General features: G+C 41.6%; 1 protein-coding gene across 1 annotated transcript; it reads right to left on the bottom strand.

Moving 5' to 3' along the window:
* Positions 1 to 494: 494 nt before the first annotated feature.
* On the bottom strand, positions 495 to 20,946 carry LOC139442176 (protein transport protein Sec23A-like). The gene is made up of 21 exons (XM_071222963.1): positions 20,817 to 20,946; positions 18,587 to 18,814; positions 17,537 to 17,594; positions 17,189 to 17,275; positions 16,712 to 16,789; positions 14,964 to 15,122; positions 14,539 to 14,627; positions 13,825 to 13,969; positions 13,490 to 13,648; positions 12,783 to 12,898; positions 12,093 to 12,216; positions 10,927 to 11,097; positions 10,248 to 10,354; positions 8,273 to 8,426; positions 7,367 to 7,518; positions 6,791 to 6,878; positions 6,171 to 6,257; positions 5,593 to 5,748; positions 4,746 to 4,811; positions 3,632 to 3,655; positions 495 to 1,362 (listed from the first exon to the last, which is right to left on the bottom strand). Exons 2-21 carry the CDS (start codon positions 18,805 to 18,807, stop codon positions 1,273 to 1,275), a joined length of 2,331 nt encoding a protein of 776 aa, XP_071079064.1. The 5' UTR covers positions 18,808 to 18,814; positions 20,817 to 20,946; the 3' UTR covers positions 495 to 1,272.
* Between the last annotated feature and the right edge of the window lie 35 nt (positions 20,947 to 20,981).

Raw genomic sequence — 20,981 nt, 5'->3', positions numbered from 1 at the left:
TCAGTTAACATTCAGTCCTAACACCCTCCATGTGAATCAAGCAGTTAACATTCAGTCCTACCATCCTCCATGTGAATCAGTCAGTTAGCATTCAGTCCATCCGTCCTCCAGTTGAATCAGTCAGTTAACATTCAGTCCTCCATGTGAATCAGTCAGTTAACATTCAGTCCTCCATGTGAATCAAACAGTTAACATTCAGTCCTACCACCCTCCATGTGAATCAATCAGTTAACATTCAGTCCTACCACCCTCCATGTGAATCAGTCAGTTAACATTCAGTCCTACCACCCTCCATGTGAATCGGTAAGTTAACATTCAGTCCTTCCGTCCTCCAGTTGAATCTTTACTAGAGATAATTGCTAGTTCAAAGGAGCGCATAAATTCCACAAGGACATATTGCAACCACATTTAAAAACTGCATAGAGGAACCCATTCATAACACTGTGACAATTGTTTTGCATCCATCTCTTGTCAACCATGACAAACACAGCGGCCTCTGCAGATTGTTGTGTTTATTTTCAAGAGAAGAAAAACCATTTAACAAATAGATATAAATAAGACAAAACATGCAGTTCAAGTTTGATATCTGTCAATCATTTCTATTTTTACAATTGATAAAACTGTCACAGAACCAGTCATCATTTTTCCTGCATGTACTACCAATATGAACATGATAAAATGACATAGTATTTATTATATATACATTATTGTCTACAGCCATATCTTCTCGGCCATGAATATCTAATATGCACCACGTGACTATCAGCATTATCTTGCATCCGACAAAGCTATCTTGAATTAGAACATACCTATTTGATAATGTTAAGCCTTGCCAATACACAAGTTATTTAACAAGAATAAGATTCCATAGAAAGCAAGACAAAGGGTGACAGTTGTTTCTTTGGCAAATCCAAAGATGACCGTATACAGAGAACCACGTTGGCACTCTACACTCTCCAGGATAGTTATTGACTAAGGAACATCCATATTGTGCAGAAAACATGTATCACTGGTAGCGAAATCATATGTATTGTCTTTGCTTGGGCATTACATCATGTCAAGCATCATCTAGTTGCAAATCCACACATTTGAGAGTCCGTTTTCTCGACATGTCGGACAGAAGCCATACACAGAAACACACGACAAATCTTTCAGGATCCTGGCGCTGGGGAGTCCTGATCTGCGTCGGGGTGTGGCGTTGTACAGCGGCAAGCATTGTGTCTACATCAAGCCAGATGGAATCGGTCGGTACTAGATGAGGGTTGGTACTAATCAAGATGAGGAGGAGACGGCCAGCTTCTTTAGATGATCCATGAATACTTGCAGACTGACGTCGTCCGTCAGTACAGGAGAACCGCCATCCTAGAACAAACAGTCATCCATTGTTATGAACTTCAATAATATGTTCAATAACTGAACAATTGTTTTCATGTTTCACTAAACCAAGATGAGAAAAACATTTCGGTCTTGAATTGTAAGAGAAAAAATAAGTCTGAATTAATCAAATAGCAGGTGAATGTTTCATGCAGAAGTTTTTTTGTTGTTGTTGTTGTTTAACGCCTCACTCAGCAGTATTCCAGCTATGTGATGGCAGTCTGTAAAAAATCGAGTCTGGACCAGACAATCCAGTGATTGACATCATGAGCATCGATCAAAAAAAATTGGGATACGATGACATGCATCAACCAAGTCAGCGAGCCTGACCACCCAATCCCCTAGTTGCCTCTTATGACAAGCATAGTCGCCTTTTACAGAAAGAATGGGTTGCTGAAAACCTATTCTACTCCGGATCTTCACGGGTTTTATGCAGAAGTAATATGCAAGTATAGATAAAGAAATAATCAAGTATGAACAAATACCTATCATAGATTACACAAAGTTCACGAAGGACTATAGTGAAAATCTTATGTCATATACTTGGTTGAAATATATCAATCCTATATTCTAAGTTATTCAACACAACACAATGTCCAGAATCCAGCACTGATAAAGTCGTCGTCTTTGCTGTTGAATCTGTTCCTGATCTCCCTGAGGCAAGGGAGTTAACTGACTAAAAGTCCAGTTTCCACTCTTGGAATTATGGAGTTATTGTTCGGCTGCACTAACGTGTCTATGCATAGTCCAATCAAAATCCAGTAACAAAATCGACACCTGGTTCGTAAACAACCTGGATTTCAATAAGTTTGGTTTACTGCGGGATTTGCAAACGATTCATACCATCAACCGGGCGTCAAAAGACATTTTCCAAATCTTTTCATGTTTTTAATTAAGGTTCTCATATGATTTGAAGCACTTCGTGAAGTAAGACCCGTTTTATTACAAGATAGATCTTGATCATCAATCAGATCGTCTTGACTAGGTGCTGCCATTTTGTTTGAAGCAAATGCAAGTGATATGAGAGGTGAATCTGATTGGTCAATAGGAGGGGCATAGAAGGGACATAACTCGTATTGCCACTGGTGGCTTTAAAATCGAGCCAAGACATTCTAGCCTAGTTCGGCAAGGGTGGAAACCGGACTTTCGCAGTCAGTCAACTTTCTTGCCTCCGGACGATGAACAAGAATACTTCAGTAATTGGCTAATGCAGTACAGAGATGACGAGGATGACATCACACACAGACAACGGAAGGAAGGGGTAAGACATGGAATCGTACAAGCAAGACAAGGGGACACAGGTCATGACAATCAGGAATACCTTCAGTGTTTACACAAAACCGTAATCACATGCAGATGATGAAACAGGATTAATTAAAAAAATTATTCTTGGTAGTTTCCAAAACATGAGTTGAAGCCACCGTATCACATCTGCATGTGACTACCTCCATCTCTATCACCATCTTCCGAACCCAAAACCAGAAGCAGAACTTCTTTGAGTAATGATCCTAAAACTGTGCCTCTGATATATCCAAGATTGCCTTTCAAAGAAACTCTCATGCATGCAAGTATAGAAGTGATTGTACTTTTGGAGATAGTAATACGCTTGTTCAAGCAATTCTTCAGCCTGCAGCTCGTAAAATGTCCGGCTTACAAACACTTCAGAACTGACTTAATGTGTCAAGGGTTAAAAGACAACATTTCAGTTTTGTAGTCTACACAGGCCAGTTCAATTTCTTGTTATTGTATTGATGAGCCCCCTCGAAACGGTGAAAGAGAAATCACGGTAATAATATTTACTTGTTGGATGCTTTAAAACTGCAGTTATTCTAGTCATTTAGCCTGACCCCTCGATTCAGTATAGTCACCACTTATTTAAAGCTATAGGAACTAGGTGAAATTATTCTTATCTCCATACCAATGAGAAATGAATTAATATTAAGTATTAAAAACAAATACGGTGTCTGACTAAAATTTTGCTTTTGACAGGTTTGTATTGCATTGGTGTTAAGATTTTTAAAGAAATTAACATAATCAACACAAGAATATAAGCTTAGAAAGAATACAAGAAGCTAAACTGGCCTGGCGCAATATCTGCTGAATAATTATAGTTATAGTTTAGTGAAATATGAGCAGCAAAGGCAACATGGTTTATTCTGCACAGTTTTAAAAGAATCATTCCACAAAGCCTCCTCCCATGACTGACGGAACTAAGTAACCGTGGGTCCGCCCCCCAAGACGTGACGGAGCATACTACCTCTGGGCCCCCCGTTGTGATGACCTAGACAGCAGAGTGAAGGTGAAGGTCAAACTCATCGTTGCTACAAATCTAGGGCTATGCAACTCATGCGACAAAAGCTCATGCTAATAGCCTACGTCATCCACTTAGGACGATCAACATGCTGGATATCATTGTTCCGTAACAGATATACAAAGACTTCTTAACAGCTGGAAATAATGCTATCTAAAATAATCTTCAGGTCTAGAAGTGATGCTTGGTGCAAAATGTCTTCAAAACAAACCAACATGGTGTCTTCAAAATAGTCAATGTTAATGTAATGCCTTAAGATTTATGCAAGCACATCAAGGCATAAGCATTCACGATTCAGGTTAAGATTAAGAACTCACACAGCAATCATGTAAACTTTAACAAATATTTTTACCAAAAAAGATTGGCCTTAGAAGTTATATATTCAAAAAAAATGTGTTAACTTAAACTAATATTTTCATTTCTGATACAAATATGATGAAGTACAATTAAAATTCTTTTTAAGGGAATATTTCAGTATATGAAAGTGAATTTGTCTATTTCAGGCCAATCTTCTTTAGATGGCGCCACTGCACACAATTACTGTTACATGCCAATTTCAACAACCATGTTAGTTTCAGACTGCAATACACATGACAAGTGGTATATATACATGACAACCAAGACATAAATCTGACAGCGTTTACACACCCCTGCTGATGGCTGAAAGTAGATGCACGATGCCCAGTTTATTTGGTGTATACAAATATATATCCATTGTTTGAACTATTTAAGTGTTATCCAAAAAAAGATTTCTTAACCAACAAGAACATGAAAATTTATTTATGATTTCCACGGTTTATCATTTCAAAGTGATTGTCACTGTCTAATTTCATAATGACGTGATAAAATCTGAAACATAAGTTGTTTCCAAAACAACAAAATGAATTATGTAAATACTTATTTTCCGTCAAATACTATGCTCTTATGGGTCCTATACTACAGGATGCAAACAGAAACTTCATTCATTAATACTACGCACATCTGTAAAAAGTATTAAGGGAAACAATTCTGTTTCATGCTGGCGTTCAAATTTGGAGAAGTAAATGCTAGCAAGCCGTACCTGTCCCCATCCGTATGCGTTGTTGTGTGTCTGAGACGGGTTCACCTTGGACAGCAAGAACCGAGCCTGAAATAAACAACGGATAGCTCATCTTACTTGCAGTCTTATAAGTGAGTGAGTGAGTGAGTGAGTTGGGTTTAACGCCGCTTTTAACAGTATTCCTGTCATATCGCGGCGTGTCAGCTTCATGTGGGAGGAAAGCCCGAAGTGATGCAGGTCTCAGACGTTTACCACTTCGGTGAAACCCACGAGCACGGGACAAACCTAGAAACATAATCGAGGTGAACCGGGATTCCAACCCACAATCATAGGTTTCTGGCATGCCTAAGGGACACAACTCTGCACTGCGAATCGTGGCGCCTTAGACGACTGGGCCACCCGTGCCCCCTGCAGTCTTATAAAATACCAGTGATGCTGAGATAAGATCAACAAACAATACGGCATAATGTCTAAATTTTTGTTTTGGTTGTTTTATGCCAGTCAGAAATATAAGTACAGTGGCATTTGCATCATTGTGGAAGAAAGTATTTCTTTAAATCCATTAGTAGGCAGTTTCAGATACTAATATCAGCATATATGTAGGTTACAAAATCCCAAAGTATGTGTGACAATAGTTTTTTGGCTAAAAAGAACAAGAAAATTAATTTGAGTCAGGACTGTAGATTTGTAAGTAAAGAAATTCATTCTCATACCATACATCTGAAAATGTTTTCCTTCGATACTTGTTTGTTTGTTTGTTGTTTAACGGCTTGTTGTTTAGTAGCCTCTTACGACAAGCATGGGTTGCAGAAGACATTCCTTTTAAGAAGGGTCGTTCCCCATCACATAGGAGTGACCTGTCACTGACCTGTGATCCCTCGGACTCAGTGACGATGTATCGGGGCATGGGGAACCTCGTCTGTAGAATCTCCTGGGCGTCGTCCACTGGCGCCTGCATCAGCTGCTTGAAGTTCTCATACTCCGGTAGGTCATGGTAACCCTGTTTCTTCCACTGGTCAATTGTCTGATCAAGACAGAGAGTTGTCAATGATACTTGGTCCAATATTTCTCCAGTCACTGATTCTATAGCTACACAACTAATCTCTCGCCACGATACTCACAGTGGAATAAATCCCTTCTCCATGGTATTCAAAGGGGAATAACTCCCCTTATACATGATATTCAAAGGGGAATAACCCCCTTATACATGATATTCAAAGGGGAATAACTCCCCTTATACATGATATTCAAAGGGGAATAACTCCCCTTATACCTGATTTTCAAAGGGGAATAACTCCCCTTATACATGATATTCAAAAGGGGAATAACTCCCCTATAATGATTTTCAAAAAATGATTATAATGATAACCAAATATTCACATTATGCATGATATTCAAAGGGGAATAACTCCCATTATACATGATACTCAAAGGGGAATAACTCACCTCTCCATGGTAGATAACTATCTGGAAGAAGGTGTCCATCAGGAGTATCCTGTCTGGCTGTATACTGCTGGTGTCGAGAAGCACCGGCTGAAACAAACAATACTTCCTATTACATTCCTACTACATTCCTATTACATTCCTGTCATACACGCTAGTCAATACATTTTCAAATCCAAAGAGATCACAATGATTGAAATCAAAACTCAAGATCCAGGGCCCACTTGCACAAAACGATCTTAGCGCTAAGACTATTGTAAGCCTATGTTAAAGTATGGGAGTTAAGATCATCTTAGCGCTAAGATCACTTTGTGCAAGTGGACCCTGGGCCTAATTTTCAAAAATATTTTTGATCCAAACATGATACTGGAAACAGATACAAATATAAACAGCCAGACAAATTCTGTTGTTAACAAATGAGTTAGTCCTAAATTAAGTTTAATCACAGATATTTCATTGAAAACAACTTTTTCTCCATGGATACTTTCTTGTTTTACTCATAAATCAAGACATTTTTTTTATAAAAAGAAAAAAAGTTACTTTTTAAATGAACATTAACAAAGTTAAACATTGAATTCTTCTGTAACAACTTTACAATGAGTTATATTGTAAGTGCCGTGTACCTCCGGAGGCCCTGTGAAGGAGTAGGCGTAGAGTATTGGCTGTATCATAATGAGCGACTGCGTCAAGTCTTCTACATTCAACATGTGTCTGGAAAATAGCAGTCAGCATAAACAAATCACTTACTACTTCAATAAGCTCATATGTGGAAATAGATATATATTATAGCCCTGACAGAAACACTTGACAACACAGTTTGTATTATATTACTTATATCATAATTATAATCATATATATCATTACAAGCATCATCATCAAATCAACCATGGCGCTTTTTTTTATATTCATTCATTGTACTTATATAATAAGCAATGTATATTTTGATTTTGTTTGTTTGCTGTTTAACGCCGCACTCAGCAATACAGCTATATGACGGCGGGCTATAAATTATCAAGTGTTGACCAGACAATCCAGAGATCGATATTGTGAGCAACAATCCATGCCATCACTGTACAAGGACACCACGTTACAGATCTATTTGGTTGCCTTGTACGACCAAACAGCATAGGTTGCAGAGGCCTACTCCAACGCATCCTCATCATCATAATCACCATCACCATCATCATCATCATCTGTACCTGTAGTATGAGGTCTCATCTGGACTGTTGTTAAAAACCTGGAGGAACTGCGATCGTCTAAGGTGGAACATAAACTGAGGGTAGAGTGAGAAATTTTCCGAGAACCGGAACGAGTTCGGGTCTTCTTTGTGATAATCTCCAAACTTTTGACACTGGAATGCAACAATAAAACCTAATACATCTCACACATGCAATAACAAACCCTAGTTCAGAATCCTAAACCTTGGAACTAAATGAAACTGGCCCTCATCACTGAGATCTGTGTGTACATCTCACATAAACATGATTATTTATCTTTAGAATAGGTTATCTTTAGAGCAGGATGTACAAACTATCTCAATGTCAGTAAACATGATAAATTAGACTTAAATAACATCACTCAAGACAGCAAAATCATTCAGCCAGAGCCAGGGTTTGCACTAGCCTCTTAAAACTGGGTGTCATTATGGCTCCTTAGGTGTAATACAGGGAGTCACATGTCTTTCAAAGGGGCTCATTTTAACAAATCGATGTTAGATTTCATAATGACAAAAATACAACCGCCCCGTTGTGCAACTATTGAAAATTCATTCTGACTGGCTGCAACCGAGAAGGGCTGTTCCGTTTTTAGACTTTAGGATTTCCAACATTAGGCAAAGCTGACAACGGTCATATTTTATTGTCCAGGGATATGTCTGTTTCAAGTTTTAATGTTTAATGTTAATGTTATAGTGCAATTAATTGATTTTGACAGTCTGAAAGATCTACATCATGACTGACGCAATGGAGAAATAATATTGCATATTTTCTCTTTAGATTGGTCAAATACGCAGGTTTTCTGCGTCAGGGCAAACCCTGGCCAGAGCTCAGCGTGATGCTTTCCTGACTGAGGTTTTTCACTAATATTTGATCTGATGACCAACTTACTAATCTAATAAGCATCCTATCCAGCCATCGTAACACATCCGGGCCGTCATCCGTCTCGGCTCTGTACACGGCTATTCTCCCCATCAGGACCGCTGCAGCCTCCTGGTCGAACCCTGCTGCTATGTGTTGGATGTTGGTGCTGGCATCGGCCCAGCTGGAACACACACGGCATGGTCAGATGCTACATTCTGTCACACCACAGATCAATCACACACTCACACACTCACACGGTCAGATGCTACATTCTGTCACACCACAGATCAAACACACACTCACACACTCACACGGTCAGATGCTACATTCTGTCACACCACAGATCAATCACACACTCACACACTCACACAGTCAGATGCTACATTCTGTCACACCACAGATCAAACACACACTCACACACTCACACAGTCAGATGGTACATTCTGTCACACCACAGATCAAACACACTCACACAGTCAGATGGTACATTGTGTCACACCACAGATCAAACACACACTCACACACTCACACAGTCAGATGGTACATTCTGTCACACCACAGATCAAACACACACTCACACACTCACACAGTCACAAGGTCAGATGCTACATTCTGTCACACCACAGATCAAACACACACTCACACGGTCACACAGTCAGATGCTACATTCTGTCACACCACAGATCAATCACACACTCACACAGTCAGATGGTACATTCTGTCACACCACAGATCAAACACACACTCACACACTCACACAGTCAGATGGTACATTCTGTCACACCACAGATCAAACACACATTCACACACTCACACAGTCAGATGGTACATTCTGTCACACCACAGATCAAACACACACTCACACAGTCACAAGGTCAGATGCTACATTCTGTCACACCACAGATCAAACACACACTCACACGGTCACACAGTCAGATGCTACATTCTGTCACACCACAGATCAAACACACACTCACACGGTCACACAGTCAGATGCTACATTCTGTCACACCACAGATCAATCACACACTCACACACTCACACAGTCAGATGCTACATTCTGTCACACCACAGATCAATCACACACTCACACACTCACACAGTCAGATGCTACATTCTGTCACACCACAGATCAATCACACACTCACACACTCACACAGTCAGATGCTACATTCTGTCACACCACAGATCAATCACACACTCACACACTCACACAGTCAGATGCTACATTCTGTCACACCACAGATCAAACACACACTCACACGGTCAGATGGTACATTCTCGCACACCACAGATCGAACACACACTCACACGGTCGGACGTTATATTCTGTATACATTGGGCTCCTGAATGTTAAAGTGAGTGAATGTTGGTTAATGTGGCTGTCAGCAATATTCCAGCTAGAACACAACCTGTCACAATTGGACCAGGCAGACCAGTGTGGGAAATCATGAGCATGTCCCATGCCATCGCTAAGGTAAGGTGAAGTGAAATGGGATTTAACTCCTCATCCAAGATTATTGCACTGATATAGCGACCAGCATGCACGTGTGTGAGTGTGGCTGCTTGTTCTAGTCCGGACTGATGCCAATTTACAGTGCTAGCCCCCTCAGATACCATGCTGTAAATTAATCGCTAGGCAGGGTAACAACAAGTACCATCTCTTAACGTCTTATGGTAAGACGCGCCTTGGGATCGAACCCCAGACCTTCCGCTCTCTGGGCGGACACTCGAACATGGAGGCAGTCACCTTATAACATAAGTGACTAGCCATGACCGTCCAATCCAAGAGTGTTGACTAAAAGGGCTGGAGACTTATGGGTCCCTGGTCCCACTGAGTGGTGACTGATCCTAACACCTGATCAGTGAAAGTCAACTTTTACAACAAGTCTGGGGTTTTGCGGGACATTTTTTTATGGAATCCACACCAGATGACACATTGACAATGTTCCAACAATGGGAAGCTCTGTAAAATGAGAAGAGGTTTGAGAGAAGGTCTTACTTCCTAGCTGTTGTGGTAACACGGATCCGTCTCTGGCCACTTGAGTGCTGATACTGTGTGATGAACTGTATGTACCCTCGTCCCCCTTGTGGGATAGGTGCATTGTGCTGGAATCAAACACACGACTCATCAACGTTACGTACTCTCATTTATAATGGCATAGCAGCACATTGCGCGACAAGGTGCAATATCTTTTCTAACCGGGATATGTGTAACAGAACATAATAAGTTGATTTTTCTGTTATTAATATCTTTCATATTAATGTCTTCTTGTTAAAACAGTCCACGCAATGCGCATGTGTCCTTTCTTAAGCACTGGATGTACTTCTACAGTATAAGATCACCACAATAATTATTCAAGTGGTGGACATTCCTGGTTTATTTTTATCCATGTCATACAGAATCATGATGATGAATACAGCTGAGTTGACCACGATAAACACCACTGAGTTGACCATGATGAATACAGCGGAGACCATGATGAACACAGCTGAGACGACGATGAACACAGCTGAGTAGACCATGATGAACACAGCTGAGTAGACCATGATGAACACAGGTGCATAGACCATGATGATCACAGGTGAGTAGAACACGATGAACACAGCTGACTAGCCTATGATGAATACATCATGTGTAGATCATGCTGAATACAGCTGAGTAGACAATCATAGCTCACCTGATTGACCACTTCAAAGAACATGCTGAGGGTACTGTTTGGGTATATCCCACACATCTTCCACTGACACGTCCCCCCAAGGCCAATCTCTGTGTCCGACACTGACGGCCCCTTCACCCCAAGAGACACACACGGACCAATAGCACCCGACACCTTCAACTCTCGAGACGTCTGAAATCAACCACATGGAAAAACTTACATTGTGATGTGTTAAGTGAAGTTTATTCAAATGTTATTTTACACAACACTCAGCAAATATTCAAGTTTTATCAAGGTAGCCTGTAAATAATTAAGTCTAGCTCAGCTAGAGCCTGAGGCATAACAACAATTCAACAATGGGGAACTTCTGTACTCCAGAGCAGGAAGAGATTTAACAACAAAGTTTTATGTAGCAAGCAGAGCTTTCTCTTTTAAAAAGTTACTGACCCTTCATCAGACTACCTGGCCCACTCCTAAATGATGGAGTCCCCGAAGCAGCCCAACCCAAGAGTGCTCAAGAAATTTAAGAACTCCTATTGTTGTAAACAACATTACAAAATTGCATCCAGTTGTCATTCTACTGAGATGATCGATATGTATCTTTCTTTGACTTAACCATGACCTCGACCCCTAAATATTTTCTCATCAAAATTACACGATTCATGAGCTGCATCCAATTGAAAAAAATTAAATGTGAACAGAGAAGTGGTAAAATTTTGACAAGCGCTTTGCAAATTTAACTGACCAAGGGCCACCAGTTAAATCTCTCCCTGCAGAGCCCATAGAGAGATGTTACTGTTACCAATGTTATTGCAATATGCTCTCATTGTTCTATGGCAATGCAATATTCCAACAATGGCGACAGCACCCTATACCTGCTAGGATTTGTTTGATTGTTTGTTGTTTAATAGCAATATTACAGCTATATGATAGCAGTCTGTCAATTATCGAGTCTTGACCAGACAATCCAGTGATTTACAACAGAAGCATCGATCCACGCAATTTGGATCGATGAAATGCATCAACCAAGTCAGCGAGCCTGACCACCCGATCCTGTCAGTCGCCTCTTACGAAAAGCATAGTCTCTTTTACGGCAAGCATGGGTTGCTGAAGACCTATTCTACCCTGCTAGGAAAGACATGAGTTACTGAGACAGACACATTCGCCCAGTGGGTGCAGTGACCCACCTTTACTTCCACGGTTGCACCGAAGGCCATCTTGAACTCCCCCTTCATGTCCTTGGCAAACACCCTCTGGAAGGTCTGCTTGAACAGGGACGTGTTGAACGAGTCGCCCATCACCATGTGGCCACTGAAATGTTTCACTCAACATGAATAACTCAAATTCAAACAAGGAAGCACTAATTGTTTCGACACAGTTTGTGGAAAAACTTGCCATTGTCATCCACATGTAGCATAATCTATTCACAGTTGTACGTCAGCATGGTCATTAAACATTTTCCTAAACATGTACAACCTAGTTTGTTTAGTTCAGAGAATATATGACCCAAATTCTCCCCCTTATGTTTTGTTAATGAGTTTCACAAGTAGTCTGCAAAAGCAACCAGTTGATCCTGCGTTAACAATCAACTTCATGTTTGTTTGTTGTTTAACGCCGCACTCAGCATCATTCCAGCTATATGATGGTGGTCTGTAAATAATCGAGTCTGGACCAGACAATCCAGTGATTGACATCACGATCCACTCGATGGGGATCGATAACATGTATCAACCAAGTCAGCGAGTCTGACCACCCGATCCCGATTACGACAAGCATAGTCGCCTTTTACGGCAAGTATGGAATATTCATGGGTCGGAAACTTCATGGAAAAAGTTTTATTGAAACCTCATTCCTTCATCAGGATATCTGTTCCTTACCCGGTGTATTTAGGACAGAACTTCATCTCATGCAGTCCAGTCTGATCTAGGGCACAGGAATACAGGTCTATCACATGGCCGTTGGTTGCCGCCCGATTGGAGAGGCCTTCGTAGTGCTGCAAGTAGGAGGGTATATACGTGATATATCGGACAGAGGACTCAATGTGTTATATAGGGTCACTCTGCATCCCATGGCAATTTGTCGAGGAGAGATAATCTTTTCATGTTTTTAATCAAGGTTCTCACGTGATTTGATGCATTTGATGAGGTAAGACCCATTTTCTTACAATATAGATCTTGATAATTGATCAGATCGTTTTGATTGGGCGCCGCCATTTTGTTTGAAGCAAATGCAAGTGATATGAGTGATGGAATCTGATTGGTCAATAGGAGGGACATAGAAGGGACACAACTCATAATACTAGCCACTGGTGGCGCTACGATTGAGCACAGAAATTTAAGCCTCGTTTGGCACGGGTAGAAACCAGACTTTCAGAATCAGTTAACTCCCTTGCCTCGGGAAGATGGCTTATCCCCAGTATTTAGTACTAGTAACAATATCTTTTCTGTTCCAATCACAATACCTTACAGTGTTTGATAGGCTCAGAACTTCAGAAAGGCTCAGAAATGATTTGTCCGATCTATATTTCTGTGCCGAGATTTAACATAAAGGTTGAAAGATGTGTGATGTTGACTTAGAATCTCACCTTCATGGCTTTCTTCATATACTTGCAGTTGTCCTTCTCTATGTCGTGATGGGACCTGATGGGGTGCTTCAGCTCGTCCCCCACCACCATCCCCGGCCCCTGGGTACATGCCCCGCCCACAAACAGCATCACACGCGCTCCAGTGTTGGGGAATGTGCACTGCAAGTACAAGGGTGGAATATTCAGTCTTCATATTCTTGATAGACAACAAACTGCACATCTCAATGTTTTATTCTGTATTTTTTTCTTTAATTTTTACCAGGAATGTTGCAATAGAACCTTGTACAAAGTGATAAGTGTTCACCTAGTTTCTCGCCACACAAATCAGTTCTCACCTCCAGAAGCCCCACAGCGATGGACAGGGCTGCACCAGTTGAGCGGAGTGGTCGCTTGCCCTGGCTGACTGGCCACGGGTCACGCTGTAGTTCTCCTAACAGGTCAGTGAGGCTCATGTCACACTTGTGCACTGGCTGCAGAAACCTGGACAAGACACTCTCACATTATGAAAACCATTACGGAAACATACTCAGTTAGGGTAGGTCAGAACATCTGTTATTAGCTACAGAAAGGGAAATTAATGAAACGAGATTTATCATGCAGATGGGGAGAAAGGTAAACAATTCTGCGTGGCATACTTAATTTAAGAAAAAATAGTGCCATCTGCACTATACCTGAATCATGTTTTTTCACTTGACAATGTGTGTTATTGACAATTTTAGATTCTCATGTATTTTCCTCAGTGCAGAACAACTTGAGTCGGGTGAGTAAAATGCCATTGCCCAAGTCAGCATCATTTCAGCTAATTTATGACGCCTGTAAACATTCAAGTCTGGGCCAGCCAAAATAGTGGTTGACAGCATGAACAACTCACCACATTGTGGGGTCAGACGACACAATCAGCCAGGCGGACATTGTTACCACCTGATACCCATTTGTCATCTCTTACAACAATCACGGAGTACTGGGGACCCTTTCTGTCCCGGAATCCCTACACGGGACAATTGTATAATCTACAGTACGTGATGAATGTATCTCCATCTATACTGCACCTGTTCATAGGCAGCTGATACTGCTGGTTGGGACCCTGGGGGCCCCTCTGTTGAGACTGAGCAGTGCCACGCCCAATGCCAAGCATTTCCTGAAACATGTCAAGTAAATCAAGTTTCTGAAAAGCATTTAGAAGTAATATGTGTAAGGAAGAGAATTGATGGATGTCAACTTCTTTATTGTGAGGAGTGAGTGAGTATGGTTTTACGCTGCTTTTAGCAATATTCCAGCAATATCACGGCGGGGGGCACCAGAAATGGGCTTCACACATTGTACCCATGTCGGGAATCGAACCTGTGTCTTCGGCTAACCATTCAGATCACCTGGATTACTGATAGTTGACTCTAGTGCCACACAAAACAATATGACTTCATTTCGGGGAATTATGGGGCCTCTTGGCCATTCCAGCAAGAAGCGATCGTCTCACCTGTATCTGTTTAGCAGTGAGGTCCTTGTTTCCTCTGAACACATAGCTCTTCGACACCCCCTCACTGCCGAGCTCATGAACCTGCACCATCTTGCCGAATGTGATGAGCCCAATGAGGGCGTTGGGAGGCAGCAAGCTGAGAGACATCTGCAAGGACTCCTGGGAAAGACATGATATTGCAACATCAACACCATACACACATGGTACATGTGGTGGGTGTGGGTACATGTGGTGGTCGTGGGTACATGTGGTGGTCGTGGGTACATGTGGTGGGTGTCGGTACATGTGGTGGGTGTTGGTACATGTGGTGGGTGTTGGTACATGTGGTGGGTGTTGGTACATGTGGTGGGTGTGGGTACAGGTGTGGGTACATGTGGTGGGTGTGGGTACATGTGGTGGTCGTGGGTACATGTGGTGGGTGTGGGTACATGTGGTGGGTGTGGGTACATGTGGTGGTCGTGGGTACATGTGGTGGGTGTGGGTACATGTGGTGGGTGTGGGTACATGTGGTGGGTGTGGGTACATGTGGTGGTCGTGGGTACATGTGGTGGGTGTCGGTACATGTGGTGGGTGTTGGTACATGTGGTGGGTGTTGGTACATGTGGTGGGTGTCGGTACATGTGGTGGTCGTGGGTACATGTGGTGGGTGTGGGTACATGTGGTGGGTGTGGGTACATGTGATGGGTGTCGGTACATGTGGTGGGTGTCGGTACATGTGGTGGTCGTGGGTACATGTGGTGGGTGTTGGTACATGTGGTGGATGTGGGTACATGTGGTGGGTGTGGGTACATGTGGTGGGTGTCGGTACATGTGGTGGTCGTGGGTACATGTGGTGGGTGTTGGTACATGTGGTGGGTGTTGGTACATGTGGTGGGTGTGGGTACATGTGGTGGGTGTGGGTACAGGTGTTGGGCGTGTGTACATGTGGTGGTTGTGGGTATTTGTGGTGGTCGTGGGTATTTGTGGTGGTCGTGGGTACAGGTGTTGGGCGTGGGTACAGGTGTTGGTACATGTGGTGGGCGTGGGTACAGGTGTTGGTACATGGTGGGTGTGGGTACAGGTGTTGGTACATGTGGTGGGTGTGGGTACAGGTGTTGGTACATGTGGTGGGTGTGGGTACAGGTGTTGGTACATGTGGTGGGTGTGGGTACAGGTGTTGGTACATGTGGTGGGCGTGGGTACAGGTGTTGGTACATGTGGTGGGCGTGGGTACAGGTGTTGGTACATGTGGTGGGCGTGGGTACATGTGGTGGTACATGTGGTGGGCGTGGGTACAGGTGTTGGTACATGTGGTGGGCGTGGGTACAGGTGTTGGTACATGGTGGGTGTGGGTACAGGTGTTGGTACATGTGGTGGGTGTGGGTACAGGTGTTGGTACATGTGGTGGGCGTGGGTACAGGTGTTGGTACATGTGGTGGGTGTGGGTACAGGTGTTGGTACATGTGGTGGGCGTGGGTACAGGTGTTGGTACATGTGGTGGGTGTGGGTACAGGTGTTGGTACATGTGGTGGGTGTGGGTACAGGTGTTGGTACATGTGGTGGGCGTGGGTACAGGTGTTGGTACATGTGGTGGGCGTGGGTACAGGTGTTGGTACATGTGGTGGGTGTGGGTACAGGTGTTGGTACATGTGGGTGTGGGTACAGGTGTTGGTACATGTGGTGGGTGTGGGTACAGGTGTCCAGCACTATCAGGTAAATGGGAGGGAGGGGTGAGTGTGGTGAGCGTGGTGAGCGAGGTGAGTACTTACCTTCAGGGCCTGGAGATCCTCCTCCTCCATGCAAGTGTCCAGCACTATCAGGTAGATGGGAGGGTGGCATGTTGCACGCTGGAACAATCAACACTCTTACCATGACAGTGTCAACGTGGTCTTATCATTGACAGCCCTAACATCAACACATCTTTCCTTTCTCTGACAATTTTCACTTCATACAGTAGTAAAAATGTGTTTGTAGATCCGAAAAAACAATAATAGCAAATTATAGACTGGGAAGATAATGGTTTCATGTAGAAATATTCATGAGCTGTTGAATAATGGTGGGAAACAAACGCTACTCGTTTGAGACTGGGAAACATAACATAGCCAAAAACAGTATGTCTCCCCACCCTTTGGGGGGGAAGGGTGATGGGTAAAGAAGAGACATAATGATGCCTGCACAAAATATAAAAAAGCCTCAATATGTCTGAAGCTATTACCATATAATAACTAGATGGCTAAGGTACTTACATTGATGGTGTATTCTATAGTGGAGAACTGGGGGATGATCTCAGCAGGCTGGTGGGCCTCCGAGATGGCTGCATACTGCTGGGGAAACTGTACAACAAACGATATGTTACCATCACAACCACCCGTGTTTATAATGCTTGGAGTTGAAGGATACATGCAACTGTGTTACTTTTAATGCTGCGCTCAGCAATATTCCAGCTATATGACGATAGCCTGCATCAGTTTCCACAACTTTTTACATCAAAGTCAAAACATATCAGCATAGCAACGGAAGATCACTAAAAGTATTTAAGTAGGTGCCAAACCAATTTTAACCTTGTTACCAAGGTAAATCAACATTATTCTTACCGGATTCCTCTGGTAACAGAAATTGCAGGACCATACTTTAGCTCTGTAGTCAATTTGGCTGAAAGAGAAACAGAATATCATCATGAACAGGTTAAAATCAATATTATTACCATGGTTACTAGCAGTGTGTTTGACGAAATGATAAATTATGAATGATACATATCCTGATACTATGGTCGCAATATGATTTGTAACCTGATACAGTAACTCATGTGTTTCATATTATTTCTTTCTGCAGAAGAATCACAACCCTGAATCATTCGTTTTCAAATTTCAGAGACTGGCTATGGAATATTGCAAGGATGGATATTAACACTAGTCCGCCATTCAGGACCAGTGTTGTTTTAATGTCAAAGGCATCCTAGGTGGGTATAGCTATATCTCATCACCATTCGGCCTAGTAGACGGTCTTCGTTAATTTCCACAACTCGGGATTAGAACGAAAAACTTTCTAGCCTGGTTAATAAAAATGTCTTGTAATGTTTAAATAATGGGGAAATTTGTCCTAGCCTGCAGGAATTTGTACTAGCCGTGGACTAGCAGGCAGGTGTTAAGTTCTTACGCTGCCTCTGATATTGTAGAACAGAAACATGTAAGCTAACAAACACTGTTAACCAGGAAATACCAGAGAATCTGTGCAAGCTAGTTGAATAGTTTCTGTTGTTATGAACATATTTTGACTATATATATTTATAACTTGAAATGTAACGTATCGTGATACAGGAGCTTGTAAATAGTTGTGTTGTACCATGGGCCTTGTATCTTATGTACCTATTGCAATATGTATCAGGGCACAAATAGCTTCGCTGCAATAACTCAAAACTGTACTCAGCTTAACACAATAATCCAGACTTCAGATAGCCATGTTGGCACAGGTATCGAAGACATGGTAGGTAATGGTGAATTGTTACAACCCTAATGCACAACAAGACATACAAATAACAACAACTTATATATGATATAGGTTTAAATGATCAGATGCACACGTATACACGTCTAAACGTATACACACCAATGTACATGCTGATGTAAACAATGATCCACACTTACCAGTAAGGGTTCAGGATTGCCCTGCATGTTGGCCGAGTACACAACACAGGGTCATACTGAATAGGAGGGAGGTCGGGTCTCTCCTTCACCGGCGTGAACAAACAACCCAGGGGTACAACCATTCGTGTCGCCTCTAGTCGACTGGACGGCCACACGTTCCAGCTGAACCGCACTCCGTCACGGTCTTCATTTTGCTGAATGAATTCTTGATAGGTAGCCATGGCCTGGCTGTAATTTTCATAAACGAGGAAGAGTTAAAGTGATATCAGAATATTATTTTTGTAGGTTCAGTACATTTCGATCATATACATGATGTAAATCCTTTCAAAGGTTATTAACATAATGATGATCTATGATGACAAATTAATGTGGCTGTAATATAAAAAATGCCAATCCCAGCATGGCAAACTGTGATCTAAGAGCATCAGCATGATCAGCCGGTGGTCTCGTTATGACCTTATCGACATGTGGTCTCACTTTGACCATGAACACACAGTTCGGTGACAGATTCAGAACAAAATACTGTGTTTAGCGTAATAACCGCCATGGACGCTCTCAAAATTAGAAATAGGGGCCTCTTATTAGAATGTAATTTGGATGAAAGAGTTGAAAGAATGTACATTTCATGTTATGCTGACAGCCTGAAATGATACAAAAGAAATGTCTCTGCGGATGATACACGACAGATATATTTTTCCAAAATTTAAATGTCCGTAATTTGTGTGTATTATACACGAATAAAAATTAAATGTCTTGTGTACATTGATCAATCGGAAGGGTGCTAATTGGGATTGTTCACTAGCCAATAGATGAGCAAATATTGCTGTGGGCTCTTATTACGTCAAATATGGTAATAAAACTAATAAACATAATTTGGACAATCATTGACAATTGGCAGGCAGCTGTATTCCTATCAGGCTTCTAATCTAAGTCAGGTCTTCTTCATAGTAACATAGTTTCAAACAATGAGCATTGACGGTGATCAAATACAGACTAAATAGTAACATGATAAAAAGAACCATATTTTCATGATCTGTTTAATTATTAGCATTTATTACACCTTGAATCATAAGCTACAGAAACATTCTTTGAACATGTTGAAATATTTGGTATCTTGTCACTGGTGGGAATCACTACTTCAATAGTCGTTCAGTGTTCATAAGTCAGAAGGGTCCTGGAGCTTATTGAGGTTTGGTGACATATCTTAAGCTATGCACCTCTAAATCATTACCTTTCAACATGATAAAATTCTGCAAATGATTTTCATACTGAATCATGCTCATTATAATGACACAAAAGTAAAAGGTAAGACGCATAATGAACATGATATCATGGATGATTTCATATTATTACACCCTCTATCACGACTCAATATTTATGTTTGATATAAACTGAAATTTCCTATTATTCAAGATAACACATATATGCTTTGATAATCAGGGATTATTGATAATCATGAAGATGATCGAGGTCATGTCAATGAATGTTGATTTCCTGATATATCGACAATATTGAGCATAGTTGACATCTCCAGTTAATGTTATCATGTGCCTGTGATCGAGCATAGTTGACACGCTTCAGCTAATGTTATGTGCCTGTGATAACCATGATAACAGCACCATGTAAGATTGATCTTCAGATAACACAAATAGCTCAATAATTTGTCAGACCAAAATCAGATGACCCCAAAATAGAGATAACAACACCAACAGATTATGTTAAAAACTGTTTTCATGATAATACGAATAGTACATTTGCAACCAGACATACCTTACCATCCCCAATTGAACATATCTAGAATCTTGTGAATCCTTTAAAATCATTTTGATAATTTGAAATTCAAAATGAAAATATAATCCTCTGAAGCGTCACACAAGTGACTGGCACAAAAATCAGATGTAAATATGGCGATATGTCACAGAAGTGTCATGGTTCCATGAGGTTTGTGTCGCAAACTGAATATATTCGTCTCAGGAAGCAGTCTTATGTATTATCATAAAAACAGCTCAGGTATTAACACCATGTCCACGTTTGCACAGACAGCATGGAATGCTATACTTAGACACCAACAACCAATATGTTGCTGTTGGCATTTGACAGCAGACAAGAATCACACATCGACATTATCATGATAATCAGTGGCTTCGATTTTCCATTGACACCATTTCGCAATACAAGTATACACACCGACAAGTGTATTCCTATTGCTTAGGGGAAGTGATTATCTTACCTTACAGACAATTACCGGCGACGTGGAAACCGCAGATTTTCACAGATGACGATATTTTGGACACGACGTAGATTGTTACATATCACTCCTATGGCGAATGCCACGTAGCCCACAATGCTTTTTGACGTCATTGGGGATTCCCTTCCGGTTCCTTTGTGGCGCCAC

The sequence above is a fragment of the Haliotis cracherodii genome, unplaced genomic scaffold (genome assembly GCF_022045235.1).
Source record: "Haliotis cracherodii isolate W230 unplaced genomic scaffold, xgHalCrac1.p SCAF_5, whole genome shotgun sequence".
NCBI lineage: Eukaryota > Metazoa > Mollusca > Gastropoda > Lepetellida > Haliotidae > Haliotis > Haliotis cracherodii.
Note: the sequence above shows the minus strand (reverse complement) of the source record. Positions and strands in the feature narration are given on the sequence as shown.

Coding starts and splice junctions, on each gene's coding strand:
- LOC139442176 (XM_071222963.1), bottom strand. CDS start 18,807: ATGGCTACCTATCAAGAATTCATTCAGCAAAATGAAGACCGTGACGGA. Junction 13,649..13,824: donor TCGCTGTGGGGCTTCTGGAG/GTGAGAACTGAT, acceptor TTGTACTTGCAG/TGCACATTCCCCAACACTGG. Junction 1,363..3,631: donor TCACAACGGGGGGCCCAGAG/GTAGTATGCTCC, acceptor TGTTTGTTCTAG/GATGGCGGTTCTCCTGTACT.